At 41.1% G+C, this 25,119-nt stretch overlaps 2 protein-coding genes across 4 annotated transcripts in view; one reads left to right on the top strand and one right to left on the bottom strand.

Annotated features, from left to right (window-relative positions):
* zgc:112496 (uncharacterized protein LOC541336 homolog) lies at positions 1-10,195 on the bottom strand. Of its 3 annotated transcripts, none has more exons than XM_043712053.1 (6): positions 10,137-10,195; positions 7,805-7,975; positions 5,969-6,062; positions 3,385-3,544; positions 3,139-3,291; positions 1-1,672 (listed from the first exon to the last, which is right to left on the bottom strand). In XM_043712053.1, the coding sequence occupies exons 2-6, from the start codon at positions 7,945-7,947 to the stop codon at positions 1,497-1,499; spliced, it is 726 nt and encodes a 241-aa protein (XP_043567988.1). In that variant the 5' UTR covers positions 7,948-7,975; positions 10,137-10,195; the 3' UTR covers positions 1-1,496. The 3 variants fall into 3 exon arrangements, with proteins under 3 accessions (XP_043567988.1, XP_043567990.1, XP_043567989.1); XM_043712055.1 differs by lacking the exon at positions 10,137-10,195 and adding an exon at positions 10,040-10,057; XM_043712054.1 differs by lacking the exon at positions 10,137-10,195 and adding an exon at positions 9,740-9,758.
* A 518-nt stretch (positions 10,196-10,713) lies between these two features.
* stub1 (STIP1 homology and U-Box containing protein 1) overlaps positions 10,714-25,119 on the top strand; it is a 28,232-nt gene continuing 13,826 nt past the window's right edge. Inside the window, exons 1-2 of the mRNA XM_043711092.1 lie at positions 10,714-10,832; positions 14,471-14,521. Coding sequence (XP_043567027.1) covers positions 10,719-10,832; positions 14,471-14,521 — 165 coding nt within the window. The 5' untranslated portion in view covers positions 10,714-10,718. The remainder of the gene's footprint in view (positions 10,833-14,470; positions 14,522-25,119) is intronic.

Here is a 25,119-nt window from a genome sequence, read left to right as displayed (position 1 = left end):
TTCTTTTCAGAACACTTTGTTCTGTCAGGTAGTTCTGTTGCTTTTAACCCTCTTAAAGGTACAGTACACCCACATCCTCATAACAATGGAGCCATGAGTTTTCAATGATTGTTAATATAATTCACTGCTCCATAAAGTACAACATTTGGTTTTATTGTAAGCAGGTTGCGCTGAATTTCATGCACAAAAATTTAATGATTTCTGCGGTTTCATTAAATTATATTGATGACACTTCAAACAAAAATCTACAACCTGAAAGAAGTGTTACATTTTTATATTTGTACTTTATGCATTCTCTAGTTTGGAACCTTAAGTTTATTTGAGGCTATTTATGATAGAAACTGGGATTAGTGCCAACATAATGCCCATGCACAATTATCACTTCAACATTTGTCACTCTACACAAAGCACCTGTAGCATTCAGAGAATGGAAGCAATGGGATCAGAAACAGTTAACTCATTATATTGGAAAACATGGAACTCCCCGAGACATCAGCTCCAATTCATTTTTTTTTAGCCTGTACAAGCAAATCTTCAATAGCATTGGAGGGCACTGACAGCAGAATAAATCAAGTAACACACACTTCATTCCTTTTTACTAAGGCAAAGCTGTTTTTAACCTTGACTGTTCCTTTAGGACCATAAGTCAAGTGTCTTAATAGCCATATTGTGATGTCAATAAGCAAGTACACATTGTTGCTGAATAAAGAGTATAGTTGCTTGTAAATCACTCGTTCTACCAATTAAGGATGGGACAGGTTACCAAGGTCAGCAGAAACCAGCAAAAAAATTACTGGACTTTTTTTTATCATTTTTCAAATTGCTACTGACCCACTGATAGGTCCACTATCTTGTTCATTGAGATTATTTTGCCATTTTTACAGCCAAACAAGTACACATAATATAAACTTATATATAAATTTTATGTTCTTTATAAATTTTATACATGTAATACTTTCAAGTTAAAGCAATTGTTCATGAAGAGCAAGATATTTTTATGTTGTATGACTCTGGGGGAGAATATCATCCTTTGCCTGTCCTCTGTTTCCAATATCATGCATTGCTTTTTAAACCTTTTTTCTGCTCTGTGACCCTATTTTGAGGTATGGCCTTAGAGTGAAAAATGTGGGGAATGGAAGACAGTTGATGGGTGGTTTGGGAGAAAATCAAACAGCAGAATAACCTGTGCATATACAGCAATACCACCTACCATTTTGCAGGTTCTGTTGATGTCAATAATCATGCTTCTGAACTCATTAGGCCCTGCTCACTGGGAAAAAAAAAATCACATCCCTTTAAAGAGGCCTTGCAGCTGATCCCAGGATTGGCAAATCTGAGTCTGCAGCCTGGGAATCCATGGCCTCTGATTTGCAAATTCTATACTCTTGAGTCTAGGGTTTTACTGAATAGTTTCCACCCTCTGTACTATTTCCTGCACCAATCAAGTGTGTAAAGCTAGAATTTAACACTTCTCACTCATGAGATGGCTGCTTTCATCATTGCGTTTTCTGCCTTTTGACAGGTCTTGCCGTTGTGGCCTTTTCTTTGTCCACTGTTTTACTCTGATGGAGCATGACACCCTTCAGCAACAAAGGATTGACCTGTTGGCCCACAGCCCAGGTCCAAAGACATTGTTCAATTCTGTGAGGGGTCCAATCCTTCACTGAGTCATCTGTAAAAGGCAAATCCACCATTACCTCGTAGAAAACCCAAATACTGTCATATCAATAATATAAGCCATTACCCTAACACATTTCCCTTCAATAATAGTGGCATAAAGAGCTACTCACAAAGTATTGATGCATGTTTAGACAGCAGTGCTCCTGCTTCAGAATCATGGAATCTCTACAGTGTCAAACCAGGCCAATTAACCCATCAAGTCCTCACTGACCCACCAAACAGCACACCACCCTACTCTATCCCCATAACATTGTGTTTCCCATGGCTAATCCACCTAGCCTGCACAATCCTGGACACTATGGGCAATTTAGCATGGCCAAGTCAACTAACCTGCATATATTTGGACTGTGGGAGGATACTGGAGCAGCCAGCGGAAACCCATGCAGACACGAGGAAAATGTGCAAACTCCCACAGGCAGCTGGAATTGAACCCAGGTCTCTGGCACCATAAGGCAACAGTGCTAACCACTAAGCCACCATGCCACCCATGGGGCCTCTACTGTTTACCTTTCTCCAGTCTGCAAAATTCTGTTTTCTATCCCTTAGCCACTTTTGTATCCATAATGCTGCTGTCTCTTTTATTCTATGGGTTTCAGTTTTGCCATTAAGTCCAACATGTGGCACTGTATCAAACATGTTTGGAAAAGTATATATGAGTTAAATTGTAACTGACAATTCTACAATACAAGCCCACTGTGCTAGTAGATCCCAAGCTTAGCTTTTCTGAAATAGTTGAAACTTTATTGCTGGAACAGCACAGCAGGTCAGGCAGCATCCAGGGAACAGGAGAAAAGTATATATGAGTTAAATTGTAACTGACAATTCTACAATACAAGCCTACTGTGCTAGTAGATCCCAAGCTTAGCTTTTCTGAAATAGACCAGTTTATCCAATAACACCACAATACTGTATCTAGGCAGGTGGCCTTGTCAGAGATGTGACTGAAGAAAGATAAAGTATGTATACGTGAAGCATTTTGCACAACTTCAGGGATGTGCTCCTCTGAAAATTAAGCACTTTTGAAGTCTGTCACGATTGCAAAATTTGAACCTTGTTCACTCTATCGCTCCTATTTCTCAAAGTAAGAATTGTTCATTTTAGCACTTTAGTTTGACTTCAAGAGAGGCTCCTTTCTTGCTTTACCACAGAACAATAGATTGTTCCCAACTCTTATTGAAACATAACTCTTTCTGACTTTGTCCACCACCAGCACCTCCATATAACGTACTCCCTGTACTCATATTACATACAGAGTAGAGCCTTAGCAAGAGAATATCTTTAACACATTTCCTAAAGTGATTAGTAAAGCTACTAAAATCACCCTGTTCAGATCACTGTATATGACACTGATTCCTAGTACATCTCAACATTCTTACATTGACACACCAGCAGAATTTCTCCCTCAGCGCACAGCAACTCTGTACTCAGTACAGAGCTGTGAAAATTACAGAAACTTACTGCTGTTGAGTTGCGTGGCACACTCCCTCACTTTTTGCAGGTACAGGATGTAATGTTTAAGTGTGTACTTAATGGGAACCAAGCCAGGGATTGACTCCACTGCTTCATCTGCCATGAACGCAGCTTCTTGTGGAGCACCAGCCACAAGCACAGCTAAGCATAAAAGTGAGATAAAAGATTTCATTATAATAAATTTACGGGATGGATGAGCAGTGCAAGTAATTGGACAAGCGTTTTCTTTCCTACCCGATGCTGTAGCAGGTCCCACTGCTTTCAGTTTACTGAGCTCAGTGATTGCAGCTGAAACATCAGGAAGCAGTTTGAAAGCTTTACATGTGCAGGCCTCCACACTGTCCCTCGAATTACTCATTACCATCTGCTGCAGTGTTGGGCGGAACTTGCCCCTCTACGGATAAAAGGGTAGAGGGAAAGAAAAGTCAAATTAATCACTAAAGTTCAAAGTTAACAAATAAGGAGCTGGGTCTTAGTAACACTACTAGCTCCATCTTCAGGCAACACAGATTCCCATTCCAGTACCATTACAACCCAGAAAAACTCTACATTCCCCTTTAAAACAAAATAACATTCTATGACACTGTATACCCCTTTAGTCCAGTATCCTTCCACATCTATTCATACAGGACCCATTATTCTTTATGTATTTTATCACAACCAGATTATTCCTTTCACTGAAGTATGCTGCCATTCCCACGGATAGTAAGTCTAGTTGCATTGGCATAATAAGACATTGCAGGCTCCTGTACTGCTTTATACTGCGAAGGAGAATGGTATTCTGTAGCAGTTTGCATTGCACTGGGAGAGCGAGTTAAACCTGGCAAATGGTATTCAAACAAAGATCAAGTTATACGGAAGAAGTCAGCTGAAGGAGAATGGAATTTTTCTGTTACACAACATTATTCACTAAAGGTACATGAACAATGCCAATAAGCATAACAAGTAGGGTACTTGGTCATAATCACAACCATTCAATACAGAATGAACAAACTATTTTGTCATTGGAGAAGATATTGCTTAGATAATATTTGGAATAATGCATCTAGTTTTAGTCTCCTCCAACATTAATACTGTGTAGAGGCTTCAGAAAAAGTTCAGGAAGATGACACATCAGGGCATTCCTAGCTTTTCAATCTAAATGTTGGTTGTGAAAATAAGTTTCAGTTTAATAAGCATGTAAATTTTATTAGTGCACCAAGACCCAAAAAAAGTGAGCATTATATGTACAATAACGTGGCATTTAAACCACACTAAATGCTATTGTTTAGAATTTTCCTTGAAGACGTGGGGTACATAAAATTAATTACTATCTTAGAACCAACTCCAATTAATTTTTAAAATAATTCAGAGACCATTGACCAAATGGAAGTTCTTTTTATTCACGGAGCAGCTTATGATATCTTCAGGATTTAGAGAGAAGCAACAGGAAACACAAGATATAACAGTGAACACAAAATCACAAAACAGCCTGAAGAACCGAATCAAATCACATCCGTTATAGAGTGTGACCGGAAATGGTCATAACTGAAAAGAAAGGAATTTCTCCTTTATTTTGTATGTGAGCAGTTACAATCCATAAAGGGACTTTAACTCAATTGGCTAGATCGCTGGTTTGTAATGCCAACAGCATGGGTTCAATTCCTGTACCATGAAGGACTCTCCTTTTCAAACTCTCTCCTCAACTGAAGAGTGGGGGTCCTCAGTTTAAACCACCCAACAGCAGTCTCTCTCTCTCTCTCTCTCTAATGAGACAGCAGCTCTATGGTCTAATAAAATTATGGCAACGTTTCACAATCCATAAAGGACTATGTGTATCTCCCTCTGTTTCAAGAAAGACGATTGGTTACAAGTTGAAGTGCACTAGCTCACATCAAGTATGACCAATCAGGACTTATTCCTGCTCTTACTGCCTGTCATGGACATGTTGATTGGATTAGCAGGTTAATGATGAAACCCTTCGGTCAAGTCTCTTCCCATGGCCAACAAGCCCCGAAATGATCTTGAACACAGTTTCTGATATAACTCCCATTTAGTCTGGGGGTCTTCTGACCTCACATAGTCATAGACCGTGGGAATAGACTCTTCGGTCCAACTGGTCCACACCGACCAAGTTTCCCAAACAAAACATTTCCCACTTGCATGCATTTTAGCTCATATCCCCCTTAACTGTTACTATTCATGTACTTATCCAATTGTCTTTTAAATGTTGTAACTGTAACCGCATCCATCACTTCCTCTGGTAGTTCATTCCACATACGAGCCACTCTGTGTGAAAAAGTTGCCCTAGAGGTTCCACTGAATTATTTCATAGAATTAATTACTATCTTATAGCCAACTCCAATTCATTTTAAAAATAATTCAGTGTCTGTTTCAAATGGTGTGACAGAAATTGTACGTTCTTTCCAACACCTTCCAGAAAAACTCTAAACAACAGCATTTAGTTTAGGTTTGAATGCTGTATTATCGTATGTATACTGTTTACCTACGGCTTGGTGTAGTGGTGCTACTCACTGCACCTCTAGACTCCCCTGTCACTCTGTAAAAGGAAGAAATGGTCTTGTAGGATTTAAACATAGAGGTCCTCCAAAGGCCTGGTCAGAGGGTAACCCCCACAGTGTAACATTAAAGTGGCAGATTTGATCCCAGACTGTGAGAATCTCAGGTCAGGAACAATAACTGGACTCTGATTCTTTAAGTATGGAGGAGGGGATACATAGCAGTGTTCCCATCCCTAAATATTATTTCAAGGTACAGAAACATTCAGAAACCACCTTGCTCTTTAGTACATAAATCCAACCCTACGCAGCATACTTACTGTGAGTTTCCATTCCATCAACTGAACCAGTTCGGTGTGAGTGAGGAATTTCTCTTTACGACTACAGATAGCCTCGGGTAATTCTTCTTGATACCTGAATTAGAGAAGAATTAGCAGTCAGATCATTCATAAATATATAAGAGTAAAGAAACATCTTAAATAACCTTTCCCCTTCTTTATTATAGGCCACACAATAGTCACATGTTTATTAAAAAGATATCTTAGCTACTATTTAATGTACGGATTGCACTAGTAAGTTCTGCTGACCAATAGTTTTCCCTTAAACAACACCATTAAAACACACTAATAGGTCACTTGTATCATTTAAACTACCAAAAACAAATATGACAGAGTGCAACTCACCCTCAGATCGGTCAACTATTACAATATGTTGAAAGGAAACTGCATTTTAATGGATTTTACATTGGGAACTAATGATGGCTGGATTTCCTAGCCTCAGTAACTTTGGAAGGTAAATGCAGCCGAGAAAAGCCGTATTCAAGCAACAGTGCATTTAAAACAAAGCTTGTGAGCCAGCACATGAAACATTTTCTATAAGCCTGAGAGTTTTATCAATGTAAGCTACCGTGGGTGACCATCAAAATCTCTGACCTCTCGTCTTTATTATCTCATGGCTGAGATTTCCAAATGTTCTCATTTGCCAGCTTCCAAGGAAGCTACTATTTCTAAACTGCAATTCACTTAGACTAAGGCAGCTCATGTTTGCACCCACACAAAGGCTCACATTCCCATCATAGAATCAGGCCATTCCTCCCATCAGGTCCACACCAGCCATCCGAACAGCATCACACCCAGACCCATTCCCCGACCATATGCCTGTGTTCCTGCATTTCCCATGGCTGATGCACCTAACTTACACATCCCTGGACACTATAAGGCTATTTTAGCATGGCCGATCCACCCTCATCTATACATCTCTGGACAATGGGAGGAAACCAGAACACCCAGAGGAAAGCCAAGCAGAGGTGGGGAGTGCCAGGTGACATGTGGCTCAGCGATTAGCACAGCTCCCAATAAATACCTGGAACAATGCCAGGGACCTGGCACAGTCAGGGGGTTAGGCAATAGGTGCAGGAGGCGACCATTCTGCCCTTCGAGCCAGCACCACCGTTCATTATAATCATGGCTGATCATCCTCAATCAGTATCCTGTTCCTGCCTTATCCCCATAGCAGCAGTGCTAATCACTGAGCCATGTGCCAACTGTCACTCCCATCATGATCAAACTCTAATCGCTTTTTGGTGTTGGATTGAGTTAATTTTCAATAATAAATTAAATAATTTTGATTTGATCAAGCACTTGAGGATTCAAACAATATTCTGATTAATTGTGGCTAATCGTTAAACAATTTCTGTAAAGAATACAGCTATAAAGCCAGGTCAAAAGTAAGGGTTTATGGTTTCACTGCTGTATTATGGCTCAAGGTACTGTAAACTTCAGGTAACAAGTGTGAGAAAGACTTTTACTCAAAGACAGTTATGCTTTAAAATGATAACTTAAAATACGCAACAGGTCTACATATGTGATTGCATGATTAGACTCCAGCCCTTCACAGCTCCCCACCAAGGATACAGTGCTGGTCAGCACTGTCTGCTAAGAGACAGGCTTAGAAAATATGGAAATTCTCTGACATTCAACCCATTATGAAAATCCAATCCTTAGTCGCAGGCCTGAGTACTTAAATTTCCCAAAGTGATCAAATAAACATTACAATATCAGGTGTCTCTCATCAACCCTCCAGTCACCCTTTCCCTGAAAGTAATCTGTGCCTTAGCTGTTGTCTTTCAAGTTATGAAAGAAAGGTCAACCCCTCACCATTTATCCAGTGCAGTCAGCTTCCCTGCTTTCTTCCCTTTGGATGCCATCGCCTTTGCTTCAACCACATCCCCATAGAGAGCAAAGATAGACCTCCATACAGTAGGATTCTTGCAGTTATACAATATTTCATGTCCAGCCATGTTACTTTATTCATTAAACAGTTTTAACCTGTAAATAAAAATGACATTTATAACTGCACATAAGTATTGTAATCATCAGTGTTTAAACATAAACCAGAAGCAGTATTAGGTCACTCAGTGCATTGAGTCTGCTAGGTCATTTAACATGATTGTGGCTGATTTGATCACTCCACATGCCTATCTACCCAAGTGGAGAGGTGATGGCTTAGTGGTATTATTACTGGACTGTTAATCCAAAGATCCAGGTGAGGACCTGAGATTGAATCCCACTGTGACGGTGGGCAGCACGGTGGCACAGTGGTTAGCACTGCTGCCTCACAGCGCCAGAGACCCGGGTTCAATTACCGCCTCAGGCGACTGACTGTGTGGAGTTGTCCAGCAGGCTAAGATAAAAGGTAGTGAGCCTCCTCCCTACCTTTTATCTTAGCCTGCTGGGCACACTTTCCTCATTCCTGACCTGCTGCGCTTTTCCAGCAACACATTTTCAGCAGCTGTTAATCCAAAGACCCAGGTGAGGACCTGAGTTTGAGTCCCACCGTGATGGTGGGCAGCACGGTGGCACAGTGGTTAGCACTGCTGCCTCACAGCGCCAGAGACCCGGGTTCAATTCCCACCTCAGGCGACTGACTGTGTGGAGTTTGCACGTTCTCCCAGTGTCTGCCTGGGTTTCCTCCGAGTGCTCCGGTTTCCTCCCGCAGTCCAAATAAAAATGTGCAGGTTAGGTGAATTGGCCGTGCTAAATTGCCCATAGTGTTAGGTGCAGGAGTAAATGTAGGGGAATGGGTCTGGGTGGGTGCGCTTCGGCGGGTCGGTGTGGACTTGTTGGGCCAAAGGGCCTGTTTCCACACTGTAAGTAATCTAATTTGAATTCAATAAATATCTGGAATTAAAGAGTCTAATGATGACCATGAATTCATTGCCAATTGTTGGGGAAAAACCCATCTGGTTCACAAATGTCCTTTAGAGAAGGAAATTTGTCTGGCTGCGTGAGACTCTTAACTGCCCTCAGAGCAATTAGGCATTAGCATTAAGTGGTCACCTAGCCAGAGATAACTACATCCCGTGAATGAATCTAAAAAAATTCTATCAATATAAGTCTTTAAAATATTCAAGGTGTCTGCTCTTTTGGCAAAGAGAGCTCCAAAAACCCTCTGTGAAAAAGAATTCTCCAAATCACTGCCTTAAATGGGCAACCTCCCCTTATGCGTAAAACCAAAGATGGGGACAAAAAAAAAAGGAAACCTCATTGAATTCATGATTTGTTCCTCTGTTCAAATACTGACTATCCGTGAAACAATAAGAACAGATTAAAAAAAAGAAGCTGCAGGAAGTCTGGCAACATACATGGAGAGAGATAAACATGGCAGGGTGATGGTTTCCATCAGAACACCTATTTTAAATTTTCAACTGCTGCTGCATTTTGCTTGCTTCCAAGAAACAATACCAGAACTTTTGAAATGCTCTGTCTTTCGCTCATTGGCAAAAAATAAAACTGGCATCAAACCCAAGACCTTTTTAGTTAAGATTAGAATCCCTACAGTATGGAAGTAGGCCCTTCAGCCCGACAAGTCCACACCAACCATCCAAAGAGCAACCCACCCTGTACTTACCCCTGACTAATGCACCTGACACTATGGGCAATTCACCTCACTTTTGGATGGTGGGAGGAAACCCACACATCCACAGGGAGAATGTGCAAACGCCACACGGACTGTCACCCAAGGCTGGAATTGAACCTGGGTCCCTGGTGCTGTGATGCACCATACTGCAGAAGAGTAGTAAGCACCCTCACCCTGTTGGTGATAATCAGGTTCACGCCACTGAATGGGTTTGCAGTGAAACACATGCCACAAAGAATTTTAAACAGCATATGGAAAAGGCCATTCAGCCCATCGTAACACTGCTAGCCTCCAGACAACAATCCATTCTAATCCCATTTTCCAGCACTTGGTCCTTAGCCGTGCGGGTATTTTATCATTAGACACCTCAGGAGCAGGTAGGACTTGAAGCCAGGCCTTCTGACCCAGAGACAAGGACACTACCACCGCGCCAAACTGGTCACTGTAATACTGTAGCGCTTCAAATGCTCAACTCGAAAACTTCTTCAACGTCTTGAGAGTTCCTGCCTCCACCATCCTCCTTAGGCAGTGACTGGGTGAATAAATATTTACGCCGAGTTTATACTTTACCGGAATCGGTCCTGGTCACACAGCGGCGGGAACTGAAGGAGCGTTGGCGGGGGGTGGAGGGTTTCCATTATCAAGATGGCGGCGCTCCGGCTTCACGGGGGAGGTGCCTGTCGCGCGCTGATTCGCTCACCCTTCCGTTCGGCGCCGGGAGATGAGGCGCGCGGTCCATGCGTCCGCGGCGCGGGGAGATGTCGTCACGGGTCGCGCGACGCCAGCGGCGGGGCTGGCCGTGGTGGATGACGCCGTTGAGCGTGGCCGGTTGCGTGCGGTTTGTACACAAACAGCAGGCGCCGCTCCTCCGACCGATTCCCCGCCCGGCCTCCCGCCTCTGAGCTCCCGGCTCCGGCCTCCTCCACTCTCTCACTCGGGAGGGGGAGGCTCCTCACCACCGCAACCTCCCCTCTCCCTCCTCACTGGGCCTAGGCCCTACCCTTCCCCCATCACAGCCCGGGACTCTCCTACCCACCATCGGGCCCGTCAGCAGCTGCGGGGAAGCCGGGGTCTCACTTCTCCTCTCTCCCACAACCCCCCCCCACCTGTGTCCTGCATTCACCCGGGGTGCGGGGGAGGTAAAGCTACAGCATGTCTGGAAGCCCCGAGAAAAGCCTGACTGCTCAGGAGCTGAAGGAGCAAGGAAACCGCCTGTTCCTCAACAGAAAGTACCAGGAAGCCGCGGCCTCCTACAGCAAGGCCATAGTGAGTATCTCAGCCGGTGTCGGGGAGAGGCCTGAGCCCAGTAAAGACCTCATGAAATGCCTCTCATTCATTGTGCTTTGTCATTTTCTTTTTTGCTTTTTAATTTTCTAAGGTCAGAATTGAGAGGGTTCGTGTGACTCTTCAGGATGGAATAATGGTTTTCGGGTTCTGGTTATTCCCGTATGTGGTTGGTTCTACTGCCGTATTCGGTGCAGCTATGACTCAACGCTGGTGGTTCAAAATCCAGCAAATATAGCATTTAATTATATACATTTGTACACGGTGGGGGGGAGAATTACCTGAATCAAAAAGTGAATGGTTGAAGATATGTTTATGAACTTGTTGCATCATTTTCTAGGCCCTGTGTTTAAAAGACTATGTCCAAATAATAAAGCTTGGAATCTGTGTAATCATAAACTACCTAAAATTGTATTTTGGTTGTTTATGTTGCAGTTGAAAGCATTATCAGATCACACAGTTGTAACAGGCTCTGAATTCTGTATCTGTCTTTTTATCCCTCAGCCATTTTGAAATTGCAGAATTGTTATAAGATGCAAAGTTCTGAGGAGGAAACAGTGTTTATAATTTATTGTCTAGTGTATCAGGGCACAATGAAAAGCTTTGTTTTGTGAGCAATATAGGCAGATCACAGCGTTAAGTAGCATAGATAAGTAAATAATAGGTAAACAGTGGCAAAAACAAAAGCACAGGTACAGGTTAAGAGTTTGAGAGTCCTTTCAGTAGTCTAACAACAGTAGGTTAGAGACTGTTTTAAAACAGGCTGGTGTGTACTGTATTGTAGATAGGTTTTGCGAATAGATAAGTATTTGATGGGTGGAGTACAAGTTGGAAAATTGTGCTGTTTGTTGGCAAGAATAGGAAAGTGGAATCTTAAATGGAGAGACACAGAATGGTGTGGTACAGAGGGTTCTGGGTGCCCTTGGACATGATTCACAAAAGTTGGCATGTGGGTAAATAAGGATATAAATAGGGGTGGAGTATAAAATGTCTAGCCTTTTCTGTACAGGATATATGTTGTACCACAATTAAGAATGTATACATTTTTGGTCTCTTTATTTTGGACGGAATATACTTTCATTGTAGGCAGTTCTCTAATTTGAAGGGATTGCCTTATGAGGAAAAATAGAGCAGGTTGGCACCTATATGAATTTAAAAAGTGAAAGGTGATTTTATTGATTTATGCTCTGAAGTGGCTTTTCAGGTTGGATGCTGAGAGGATGATTCCCCCATGTGCAGGTGTTCAGACCTGGGGGCAGATTTTCAGAATGAGATGTTTCATTCAAGATGGAAGTGAAGATTCTTTCTTTTTTTCCTGCGGGTTATTAATCTTTGGAATTGTCTACCACAGCGGAGCAGTAATGCTATGTTATTGAATATAATTAGGCTAGACAGTTGAGCTTGACAGATTTTTGATCTGCAAGAGGGTGAGGGTCATCACTATAGAGTAATGAAAGTCAAGTTGAGTTTGCAATCAGATCAGGCAGATTTAACTGAATGGCAGACCAGGTTAAAGGGAGGAATGAACGGTTTCTGCTCCTGTCCTTTATATTCTTGTATGATTAATTTGTATATACTGCTATAATGGTCCTGCAAAGGCTGAAGAGTTTTAGTCTACTTTTTGATAACTGGCCAGTTTTGGTACTTCCCCGCATGTGTATGTTTAAGATTTGAATAGTAAATTTCATTTTGCATCACATCTACATGATTCAGTAGTAGGACTCTTCTCACAATGCATGTTTATCAGCTGAATTGGTCATTGATAGAAGGCCAAGCCTTACAACTATGCACTTAAGCCATTGTGTTGCCTGGCCCCAATAAATAAATCTTTTTTTAGGCTATATGAACATTGGATGTTAGATGTGGTCGATTGCATTTTTAAACAATTTTTACAAGATCATTGCACCTGAAACAAAGCACAAAAAAATGTGAAAATGAATGCAGTACTTTATTTCTGGATACTTTATTTCTGATTCAATTTCTTCTTTCTTAAAACAGAAAGAACCGTTCCTCATTATTCAGTGTTAACTGTTTTCATAGTTCGGTGTCTTCACCTCTAACCCCGATTAGTTTATGTGTGAAGATGCTCTGTGATGTCTCAATTCTTTTACCAATGTTTTGGACATCTCATTGGCTCTGCTTTCCCCATAATGTTGACACTTTGCTGCTTTAATGTTCAGAATTTGAGCAGATTCTTTTTTTATACCCCATCCCTCCAGACATTAGTGTCATAAAATTTGTCAATGTTTTGATGTTTCTGTTTCCCTCTAGATTGTAGGCCATTTATACATTTTATTGCTCCATAGGATTGAGTAATAGGCCTGCATTAGAAGTAGGAATGAATAATAATAGGACATTCAACCCCATGAATCTCATGCCTTGACTTTCTAAAGTCAAGTGGTTGCAAACCAAGTTTCTGCTAGATATGCCAAAATATTACCTGTGGTTTCATTCTACACAATGCCATCTCCAGGGCCATTCTATTTTCCCTGAAATGTCATGTCCAAAGCTGATTGCGCTGAGCAAGGTTGTGCAGCTGAAGCATCATTTCATCAAATAAAAGCAAAATCCTGTGGATAGTGGAGATATGAAAAAGTAAGTGTTGGGGAAACTCCAATCTGACAGTATCTGTGGAGAGGCAAAAACAACTAAACAGTGCCAGGATGTAAAATTAGATGGAGAAAGTGAGGTCTGCAGATGCTGGAGATCAGAGCTGGAAATGTGTTGCTGGAAAAGCGCAGCAGGTCAGGCAGCATCCAGGGAACAGGAGAACTGTGGTTACACTTTTTCCAACAAATTTTGCATTGCACCTGACATAAAGTACACAAGACTTGTTGATGAATGTATCATTTCATCACTTCTGCGCTATAACCTCCTTGAGAGAAAATCCAGCATTCCAGTATCATTTTTGATTGGTCTTTGTACCTGAGCACTGATGATTTAGAGACTTGTCTACATGGCCACTTAAATCCATTTGCTGTCCACTACTCCCTGTGAGCCAAAGTTGATGGCCTGACAGTTTCTCACATTGATCTCCATCTGCCATTATCTTAACCACTTTTTGTCTCCTTATGTAGTGTCCCACAGTGACAGGGGAGAGCTGGGTCCTTTCAGTTCTCCATTTTATAAAACATGTTTGGAAAGCTACTTTCACCACCTATTTTAGTTAGATTGTATTTTTAAGTCTAAAACAAGTTGTCAGCCTAAACTTTGCAGCAAATACTGTGTGAATCTCTTTGATAACAGAGGAACAGAAATGTCTTAGAAATATACAGCTCAGAAACAGACTCTTCGGTCCAATTCATCCTTACCGATCAGATATGTGATGTGTTTATAAGATGTCTTGGTAATCTCAACTTTGGTGTTATATCCTAGACTTTATGGTTTGTATCTGAATAGATAGAGTACGGTATGTTCAGTTTTGGAGCATATGTGAACCCTTGCATTGTTGTTCAGTGGCATCTCATTTGTATAGTCTAGGTATGAAGGTTAGGTCTTTTCTCAGCTATCTCATCAGTGCTCCCACACTGCATTGAATGACTTGTCACCGAGCCAGTCTTAAGGTGCTATCTCCCTGGCTCACCGGCAATATAAACATAACTATTTTTTAAAATCGGCAGGTCAGGAAGGAACTGAAGCGGAGAGAGTGCCCCTGTTGCTGGTGGAGATCGGTAAGGCTGCATGCTAGCACTGACGAAATGTTACTTATGTTTTCTTAATGTTTAGAGTGGAACGTCATAGACAGAGACAAAATATATGGTATGACAATATAGAGCAAGAATTTGAATCTGTGCGCTTACTATTCATTCTAGCAGTGAAGTTTTGATGCAATGGACATAGTCTTCAGCAGGAAGAGTCAAATGTGATTCGCATGAAGATGTGGGTCGTATGGAACTCTGTGTTCACACTTGCAGTGATACAGGATGGAAATCGATGCAACTATAATGTTTTTATATTTAATGTTAGTTATCCATGATAAACTATTGTTTATGTATTTATCACACTTGTTAGCTGAATTTGTGTGACCTGTTTCATTTCAGTCACTTTGCCATGTAGTATCGTTGGTGATTCTTTCACAGGTGGTACCTGCAACATTAGTAGCATTGATATCAAATGCAAGAACTGAGTTGTATGGTAATTATAACCTATATATTTTGAAAATAAGAAACACCATAAATATATCTCAGTAAACATTGTTTGGCCAAAGCTTACACTGGTAAGATTTTCTGTATTTTTTTATTAGCTATTTCTGTTGATTTAAACGTACCTGACAACATTCATTATATTAATTTTATTAGGCAAAGGTATTGAGAATTATAGAACTATGGTGGGTATATGGAATTAAGATACAGATCAGCCATGATATAATTGAATGACCAGGCTTGAGGGGTTGAATAGCCTACTCCTTTTGCTATGTTCCTGTCAAAGGAGAAAAGTTTACTAACAGTTGTTAGTTTTTCTTTTTGATATGTGTGCCTACAACTACTATCTCCTTCCTTGCAAATTTATCCCGCGACATCAAGTACCCAAACAGTCCAGCCGCAGTCTTAGGAACCTGGAGGCTTTGGTGGCTGCTTCACAGTCATACCCTGTCCCCTTGTCATTTGCATGGGGCGCATTCCTCATAATTAATATCATCAGGGTAAGCCAACTCTAGAACCAAAACAAACTGATGGAGAAACTCAGCATCCGGCATTATCTGTGGGGAGGGAAACAGAGTTAGTGTTTTGAGTATGGTAACCTTTTGTCAGAAAGAAACATCAGGAAAGAGTATTATTTCCCACTTTATATGGAAGAAGTAGCGTGAACAAGATATGTATTTCACTTGGTACTCCCTGCCATTTACATTTATGAAATCTAACAATGTTTAAAGTGATTTCTGATCATATTTGTTTAAAATAGATTTTAGAACATTATCCGACTAGAAGCAAAGCTAGGTTAACCATGACAATACTCGGCTGGTGTTGTTTGAGAAGACAGGCACATAGGTGGGCGGCACGGTGGCACAGTGGTTAGCACTGCTGCCTCATAGCGCCTGAGACCCAGGTTCAATTCCCACCTCAGGCGACTGACTGTGTGGAGTTTGCACATTCTCCCGTGTCTGCGTGGGTTTCCTCCGGGTGCTCCGGTTTCCTCCCACAGTCCAAAGATGTGCAGGTCAGGTGAATTGGCCATGCTAAATTGTCCGTAGTGTTAGGTAAGGGGTAAATGTAGGGGTATGGGTCGGTTGCGCTTCGGCGGGTCGGTGTGGACATGTTGGGCCGAAGGGCCTGTTTCCACACTGTAATGTAATCTAATAGGTAAATTATGACACGGACTGTGTCATGTGTGTGAGTATATCAGATATTGCTGCATTTAACATCAGCTGGTCTTGTTTATTAATTAGGTGATTAGGTGGTGTACGCAGTTGTGCTCTTCATACAAAAGCCAGGTATGCCTTGTGTAGCAGATAGTCACGTTTGACGTAGTTCAGCGTGACCACCTGCTGTTGCCAGGAATGGGATCCAGTGTGAAAGATCTCAATGTGAGAGTGCTTTTTTTTATAAAAGATGCCACTCCCAGGTGTCTGTTATCAACTTTATAGTGTTGCAATATTCATTAATTAGTTGACTCTAGCTTGGTTTTGTGGGGGCCTTCTATAAGTTGTAAAATTTGCTGAAAAATTATTGTTGTATGATGCACTTCTAGCATAAAATAGTACGAATGAAAAATTAATTATACTGAGTTATCTTGCAGCATTACAACATAAGGAATCTTAAAGTGTTAGTCAAGTAGATTGCATTGTCCTTTGTCATTTTCTTTTATTTATTCATGTCGCATCGCTGACATTTACTGCCCATTCCCAATTGTGCTTGAACTGAGTAACTTGATAGGCCGAGTGATAGGCCAGTTAAGAGTCAACCACTGTCGGTCTGTAGTCGCATGTAGACAAGATTGGATAGACATGGCTGATTTCTTTCCTAAAGGGCATTAGTGAACAGATGATTACTTGCAGCACTCAACAGTAGTTATATGGTTGCCTTGGAACTAAATTCTAAGTCCAGACTTTTATTGAATTCACCTTTCAACATCTGCCATTATCGGCTTTGATCCATGTCCTCAGGACGTTATGCTGGGACTCTGGGCTAATATAGTGACATTGCCACAATGCACCACCTTCCCATTGGACTTGCACTCGTCCTCAAACGCTAAAGTTTTGGGGAGTGTGGAGTTCACCCACATGCTGTTGAATATACGTCCAAAGCAATCATTATGTGGCTGATCAGCACTGTCCCACTACATGTTAATCTTGGGGATTCAGTGATGGTTATACCATTGAATTTATTAGCCTATTTTACTAGAGCCCATTGACTATGTCATGTGCTACTCTTGTTTTTTTTTCTATCAACTTATTTTAAAAGTCTTGTGCCTTCAGATTTCTTCCGTTTTCGTGCTAGTGACTATTTTTCTGCACCTGCCATTTTGCCACTGAGAACTTCCCTTGTTTGGTGCTGCAGATTATTACAAATCCCTGAGTGATGTTTTTTTAAAAAAAAATCTACGGAGTGAGAGAGAAACAGTAATGTTTCAAATCTAGTATGGCTGTACTTCAGAACTGTACTTCAGAACTGTACTTCAGAACTGTACTTCAGAACTGTACTTCAGAACTGTACTTCAGAACTGGTTTTTCAAAGATTTCTTTCAAGGTTTGCCTTGATAATGGATCACTTTCAGACTGTGGTGTTTGAGTACTTTATAGCAGACCTTTCACCAGCAGTGTACTGGGTGCTGGGTCCACTGCTTTTTATCATTTATATAAATGATTTGGCTGTGAATATAGGAGGAATGGTTAGTAGTTTGCAGATAACTCCAGAATTGGTAATGTAGTGGACAGTGAAGAAGTTTATCTCTGAGTACAATGGGACCTTGATCCAATAGGCTGAGGAATGGCAGATAGAACTTAATTTAGATAAATGTAAGGTGCTGCATTTTGGAAAAGCAAATCAGGGCAGGATTTATACACTTAATGGTAGTCCTGGGGAGTGTTGCTGAAGGGTGCAGTTTCATAGTTCCTTGAAAGTGGAGTCACAGGTAGACAGGGTAGTGAAGAAGGTGTTTGATACGATTGCCTTTATTGGTAAGTGCATTGAGTATAAAAGTTGGGAGATCGTATTGTGGCTGTACATGATATTGGTTAGGCCACTTTTCAAATTCTGTGTTCAATCTGGTCTCGCTACTGTAGGAAAGATTTTGTGAAACTTGCAACGGTTCAGAAAAGATTTACAAGGACGTTGCCGGGGGGGTTGGAGGGTTTCAGCTATAGGGAGAGGTTGAATAGGCTGGGGCTATTTTCTCTGGAGCATTGGAGGCTGAGGAGTGACCTTATAGAGGTTTATAAAATCATAAGGGGCATGGATACGGTGAATAGTCAAGGTCTGTACAATTGCAATATTTAAAAGACATCTGGATCAGTATGTGAACGCAAAGGTTTTAGACACATAGGCCAAATTTAGAATATCTGGTCAGCATGGATGAGTTTGACCAAAGGGTCTGCTTACGTGCTGTACATCTCTATGACTCAATTACTCTAAATTTGCTAGAGCTTTCAGAATATATCAAGCAGCGTTGGTAAAGGGGAACTGATAGACGTTAAGTATTAGGTAGTGTTGTAGAACAGAGGGACCTAGGGGTTCAGGTATGTAATTCTTTGAACGTTGCGTCACATATAGACAGGGTGGTTAAAAAGGCATTTGGCATGCTTGCCTTCATTGCTCATGAAGGAGTTGGGAAGTCATGTTGAGGTTGTACAGGGCATTAGTGAGGCCTGTTCTGGGATATTATGTCCAGTTCTGGTCGCCCAGTTAAAGGAAGGATACTGTCAAACTGGAGAGGGTTCAGAAGAGATTTACCAGGATATTGCCTGGTATGGCTTGAGTTTTAAAGAAAGACTGGGACTTGTTACATTGCAGCATAGGAGCTTGAGAGGTGACATGAATAGAAGTTTATAAAATAATGAGAGATACAAGTATAGTTCATGGTAGTTGTTTTTTCCCTCGGATGAGACATTTGAAGATTTGGGGACACAATTTTAAGGTGAGAGGAAAGAGATTTAAAAAAGACATGAGAGGCAAAGTTTTTACACAGCGTGGTTCGTATGTGGAATGAACTTCCTGAGGAAGTGGTGGATACAGGTACAATTATAATGTTTAAAAGACATTTTGATAAGTACATGAATAGAAAAGGTTTGGAGGGATATGAGCTAGAAGCAGACAGGTGGGACTGGTTAAGTTTGGGATTATATTCAGCATGGAAAGCAAATCTTATCAGGACTTATACACTTAATGGTAAGGTCCTAGGGAATGTTGCTGAACAAAGAGACCTTGGAGTGCAGGTTCATAGCTCCTTGAAAGTAGAGTCACAGGTGGATAGGATAGTGAAGAAGGCGTTTGGTATGCTCTCCTTTATTGGTCAGAGTATTGAGTGAAGGAGTTGGCAGGTGATGTTGTGGCTGTACAGAACATTTGTTAGGCCACTGTTGGAATATTGCGTGCATTGTGATCTCTTTCCTATCAGAAAGATGATGTGAAACTCGAAAGGGTTCAGAAAAGATTTACAAGGATGTTGCCAGGGTTGGAGGATTTGAGCTTTAGGGAGAGGTTGAACAGGCTGGGGCACTTTTCCCTGGAGTGTCGGAGGTTGAGGGGTGACCTCATAGAGGTTAACAAAATCATGAGGGGCATGGATAGGATAAATAGACAAAGTCTTTTCTCTGGGGTCGGGGAGTCCAGAACTAGAGGGCACAGGTTTAGGGTGAGAGGGGAAAGATATAAAAAAAAAAAGGGGGCCAACGTTTTCATGCAGAGAGTGGTACATGTATGGAATGAGCTGCCAGAGGAAGTGGTGGAGGCTAGTACAGTTGCAACATTTAAAAGGCATCTGGATGGGTATATGAATAGGAAGGGTTTGAAGGGAATCGGGCTGGGTGCTGACAGGCGGGACTAGATTGGGTTGGGATATCTGGTCGGCATGGACAAGTTGGACCGAAGGGTTTGTTTCCGTGTTGTATATCTCTATGATTCTATGACTGGTTGGACTGAAGAGTCGGTGCTGTACGACACAAGTTGTCAAAATGCTGTATGAGAAGCAAAAGAAGCTTACAAAGCTATCAGAATTATAACCACCAGGGAAGCCTGAGCAAACACTGACTTTATAACCCGTGTAGAGAGAAGGCAGACGAGTGATATAGTAAAGGCCTCTAAAATCATGCGGACGTTTGTGGGCTAGATGTAGATCAGATGTTTCTATTTATGAAGGTGTCCAAAGCGAATGACTATAAAAATTAAATAATCATTTATTCCCCCAAAAAGAGGTTCAGATAAAAGCTGTTTTACTCGGTGTGGTTGGACAATGAATGCATTTAAGGGGAATCTATGTAAGTACTTCAGGGAAGAAATAAAAGAAAAATGATGTGGCAGCAAATTCGTGCAGCATGGTTTGATGATTTGATCAAATGGCCTGTTTCTGTCCTGAGATTATGTGGGCAATTTTAACTTGGAAGGTTGCCATATTTGGCATGGTTGATAGACACATTTTAAAATTATTATGCCCCATTTACTGATTTTAATATATCATTTAGCACAGTTAATAGGGCACGTTTTTGGTCTGTTACTCTTGAACAGTGATCAGTATGTTAGTCTGCTCTTTCTTAATTTTTCTGTAAACTGGACTTCAAAGCAAAATGTCTACTGATGTGGTGTGCTTATCATAATTGGGAACGATTTGTTATGACTCAAAGAGAACTACTACCATTTCATCTCTGACCTCACTGTACTTGAATCTGACATTGAATAATTTTGTATTTTCTGAAATGCTTGTGTTTACGGTCTGAGAAAATATAATTGAAAGTTATGATTTTACCTACAGAGCAACCCAAGTCATTTATGCTTGAGCAGTGCTAAGCAACTTCTGTTGTATTGATCTTCCCGATAGTTTTATCCTTGTAATAATCTCGTTCATGATTGTCCTTTGTTGGAAAAGTTGGCTTTTTGCAAAACTTCCAATTCTTAACACTTCAAGGATAATATCATTGATTGGTGTTCTGCCATTAGACAAAGTGGGCCAGACCTTTGTTATGCAACTCGTGAGTAGACCATGCCTCTCAGAAGATATATTTATTTTGCTGGCTTTACACTATTTTATTTTAGTATTTGCTTGAAGTGTAAACTGTGTTCAAGTGAGCTACATTTGTCAACAAAATAGGTGACTAGATTTTATCATAATTCCTTGGTCATGACTACCTCAACATTTCCTGAACATGTGAAAGATGCTGTTATACTTTTATGATAGCGCTTCATTCTTTCTAATTTCTTTCCTCTGACTTGTATGTTTATGGTTTTTCTCTTTTTGACTGTGCAGCTGTGACCAGTCTTGGAATGGCTGAATTGAAGGCACAGAGTTGACAAGTGGGTGGAAACAGCAATTTTGAGATTTAACTGGCTAGACACTGCATTGATGGATAGAAAGGAAGGCTAGTGAGGTTATCCTGTGCAAGGGACAAAGCCAGAGATTCGACTTTATCAACATCTGCAAGAGATTCATCAGTGAATTTCCAGACTCAGCCATTTAATTAATCCAAACTATCGGCAGTAATCTCATTTCTGCTCCTGGTATAGAGCCCTAGGTTGATGAATTGGGAAGCATTAATATTAATTTCTGTCACTTTCTATTCAGTTCTGCAAAATCAGCTTGGAGAAATGGCTGATCTGTTGGCAGGTTTATGGCAATTTAAGAAGAATGTTTTGTGAGTAGTACTCAGTAGGAGTAAGCTAGTAACATGGATAACTTCTACCTCCTCCACAATTGCTTTCCACCCTCATTAGAGAATTGTGGTATTGTAGATTCTTGTTGGAGGACAGAGCTGAAAGAGGAAACTAGGTGTTTTGGTAGGAGCACTGGTTTTCATCCACTGTGACCAAAGTTGGTAACACATGCCCGCTATTAGATCCATTTTACCTGATAGGGAAGGGTTTAAAAAGAATCTAGGCTGATTTAAAAATGGGAAGTGTGCCTGATTTGGAATTTGCTTACACTCAGATTGTAGTCCCTACTTCAATTGACACCAATTCTCTAGTGATCATTCCAGTGTTTGGACTGTAGTCTTTTTCTGAGGCCTTTACTACTTTTGAGAGAACTCTGCACTAATCTTTTCTTGCTCAACGTTTTTTTTTTGGTATGCCTAAAAGGTTGGCACATTTCCTGACACCTGATGTGCAGAAGGAACTGTTCAAATGATTTTCTATGTAAACACTTAATAACGTTGAACATCATGGTGACGTTGAGGCCCCAGTCAATCTATTCACCTTCCTACTTTGTTTGCTTTTATTGCAAGCATCAATGAATGAGTAACCCAGAAGTAGACCTGATATGAGAATAGAGAGTTTACAACTGCTATACATCAAGATTTGGTTTCTGAGATCTAGACACTGTCTTCTTTGTCATGTACTTGGCATGTTCACAAATACCCATTAATCTGTTGAGGTGACATTCCCGTGATTCCAGCATAAAGAGTTTATGTTACTTTGAGTTTTAAATAAAGTCTTGGTCCATTTTGTCTTTTGAAATATCCTGCTCAATGAAGGAATATATTATTTCTAATGACACGCTTCTGTATATCTAGTACTTTTGTTTTTGATTGGGTAATCTTAATTCTTGCACTTCAGTTCCATAGTTGCAGTTTAAGGTGAATAATGGGATTAAGTTCACATCACCCATTTTAAAGGCTTGGATCAGATTCCACCCCCTCCCCCCAATCATTTTCTCCAACAAAATAAAAATTACCACATTGTAACTATAGGAGAAAGTGAGGACTGCAGATGCTGGAGATCAGAGCTGAAAAATGTGTTGCTGGAAAAGTGCAGCAGGTCAGGCAGCATCCAAGGAGCAGGAGAATCGACATTTCGGGCATAAGCCCTGAAGAAGGGCTTATGCCTGTAACGTCGATTCTCCTGCACATTATAATTATAGTCACCTTGAGTGTTGGGATCGTCCTTGCTACTCTTTTGAGAATTCAGAGTTGTTACAATGCAGAAGGATACCCTTCGATTCATCTCTTGATATTCATCCCTAAAGATAATGTAACCAAAACTCTAAATTACACTAAAGTCTGTCTTTGTCAATGAGCTGGACAAGATTTATTAGAAGCTTAGTTCAGTTTCTAATCAAGTGCCCTTAAAATATGTCGGGGTTTGAGTAGCTTTACTGAAAGTGATTATGTACTGAACATATTACATAGTGTGATTAATAATCACACTGAGATCATGTGATACCATATTCTAATGAACTAAAATATACAAATATTCCAGAATTGCCAAGCTAGAGTACTTGTACAGGGTGTAGGTTTGCTCGGTAAGCTGTAGGTTTGATATCCAGACGTTTCATTACCTTGCTAGGTAACATCATCAGTGGCGACCTCCAAGTGAAGCGAAGCTGTTGTCTCCTGCTTTCTATTTATATCGTTGTCCTGGATGGGGTTTCTTGGGTTTGTGGTGATGTCATTTCCTGTTCGTTTTCTGAAGGGTTGAAAGATAGATAGTATCTAGATCTATGTGTTTGTTTATGGCGTTGTAGTTGGAGTGCCATTTATATCGTTCTCCTGGATGGGGTTTCTGGGGTTTGTGGTGGTCATTTCCTGTTCGTTTTCTGAAGGGTTGAAAGATAGATAGTATCTAGATCTATGTGTTTGTTTATGGCGTTGTAGTTGGAGTGCCAGGCCTCTATGAATTCTCTGGCATGTCTTTGCTTAGCCTGTCCCAGGATAGATGTGTTGTCCCAGTCGAAATGGTGGGTTTTTTTCATCCGTGTGTAGGGCTATGAGAGAGGGAGGGTCGTGTCTTTTTGTGGCTAGCTGGTGTTCGTGTATCCTGGTGGCTAACTTTCTTCCTGTTTGTCCTACGTAATGTTTGTGGCAGTCCTTGCATGGAATTTTGTAGATGACATTGGTTTTGTCCATGGGTTGTACTGGGTCTTTTAAGTTTGTTAGTTTTTGTTTGAGAGTTTTGGTGTGTTTGTGTGCTACTAGGATTCCGAGGGGTATTTTTCCTTTTTCTCATTAGGACTAGAATGCAAGTCAAGCTTAGAAAGAGAACACCAACTTATATAGTGTGATGAAAGGATTCTGATTTTGGACTGTGGCTGGTATGGAGATGCAGCAGGAACAAGTAAGTATGGCTTAGACTAGGCAGGCTGATTGATCAGGGTGTTGTTTTTGATATTGTTACTATGCAGTAAACACAAGTGGTTTTCTTCACTAACAGGACACTGAGGTCAAATTAAACAGATGTTTTGTCTACCACACCAATGAGTAATATACTGAGAGTTTCAGTACCAGTGACATTCCAGCTATGTAGGTCATTTCCTGCAGCTGATGTACCGACTGTGCTGAACCAGCCCATGCTTGAAACCCTCAGAACCTGTTTCCAATATTACAGGTGATTCTACTATTGGACATAATCTACTAACTGTGCGACGAATTGAACCAGATACTGTATTAAGATTTACGTTTGGGCTTGCTGTATGATGTCTTTGAGTATGCTAGAAGCTACATATATTCACGGAGAAGACTCTGTTCATTATAGGCTAAAGGAATTTGCCCATACATTACACGTTTTCATTGAGGAAAAGCAGAGGAAGACTGTCACTGCCTGCTGCAATCACCATGGGAATGTTCTAACTAATCAGAGTTTACCTGCCTGGTCTGAGTTTAACTGGCTGACTTAGATTGACAACCAACAGTTTCTGCTGCATCTCCATAACAATCCTGATCCAACCAATCAGGAGACAGTGAGATCTGCAGGTGCTGGAGATCAGAGCTGAGTGTGTGTTGCTGGAAAAGCACAGCAGGTCAGGCAGCATCCGAGGAGCAGGAAAATTGATGTTTCGGGCCGGAGCCCTTCATCAGGAATGAGGTTTGGAGCCTCGGGGATGGAGAGATAAATGGGAGGGGGCTGGAGCTGGGGAGAAGGTAGCTGAGAGTGCAATATGTGGATAAAAATGGGCGTAAAGGTCAGAGAGGAGGGTGGAATGGATAGGTGGGTAGGAAGATTGACAGGTGGGACAGGTCATGAGGGCTGTGCAGAGCTGGAAGTTTGGAAGTTCTAAATTGGAGAAAGGCCAATTTTGATGGAATTAGGCAAGAACTTTTGAAAGCTGATTGGAGGCAGATGTTCACAGGTAAAGGGATGGCTGGAAAATGGGAAGCTTTCAGAAATGAGATAACAAGAATCCAGAGAAA

The sequence above is a fragment of the Chiloscyllium plagiosum genome, chromosome 21 (assembly GCF_004010195.1).
Source record: "Chiloscyllium plagiosum isolate BGI_BamShark_2017 chromosome 21, ASM401019v2, whole genome shotgun sequence".
Classification (NCBI taxonomy): Eukaryota; Metazoa; Chordata; class Chondrichthyes; order Orectolobiformes; family Hemiscylliidae; genus Chiloscyllium; species Chiloscyllium plagiosum.
The sequence above is the reverse complement of the archived record's forward strand: the minus strand, read 5'-3'. Positions and strand labels throughout refer to the sequence as shown.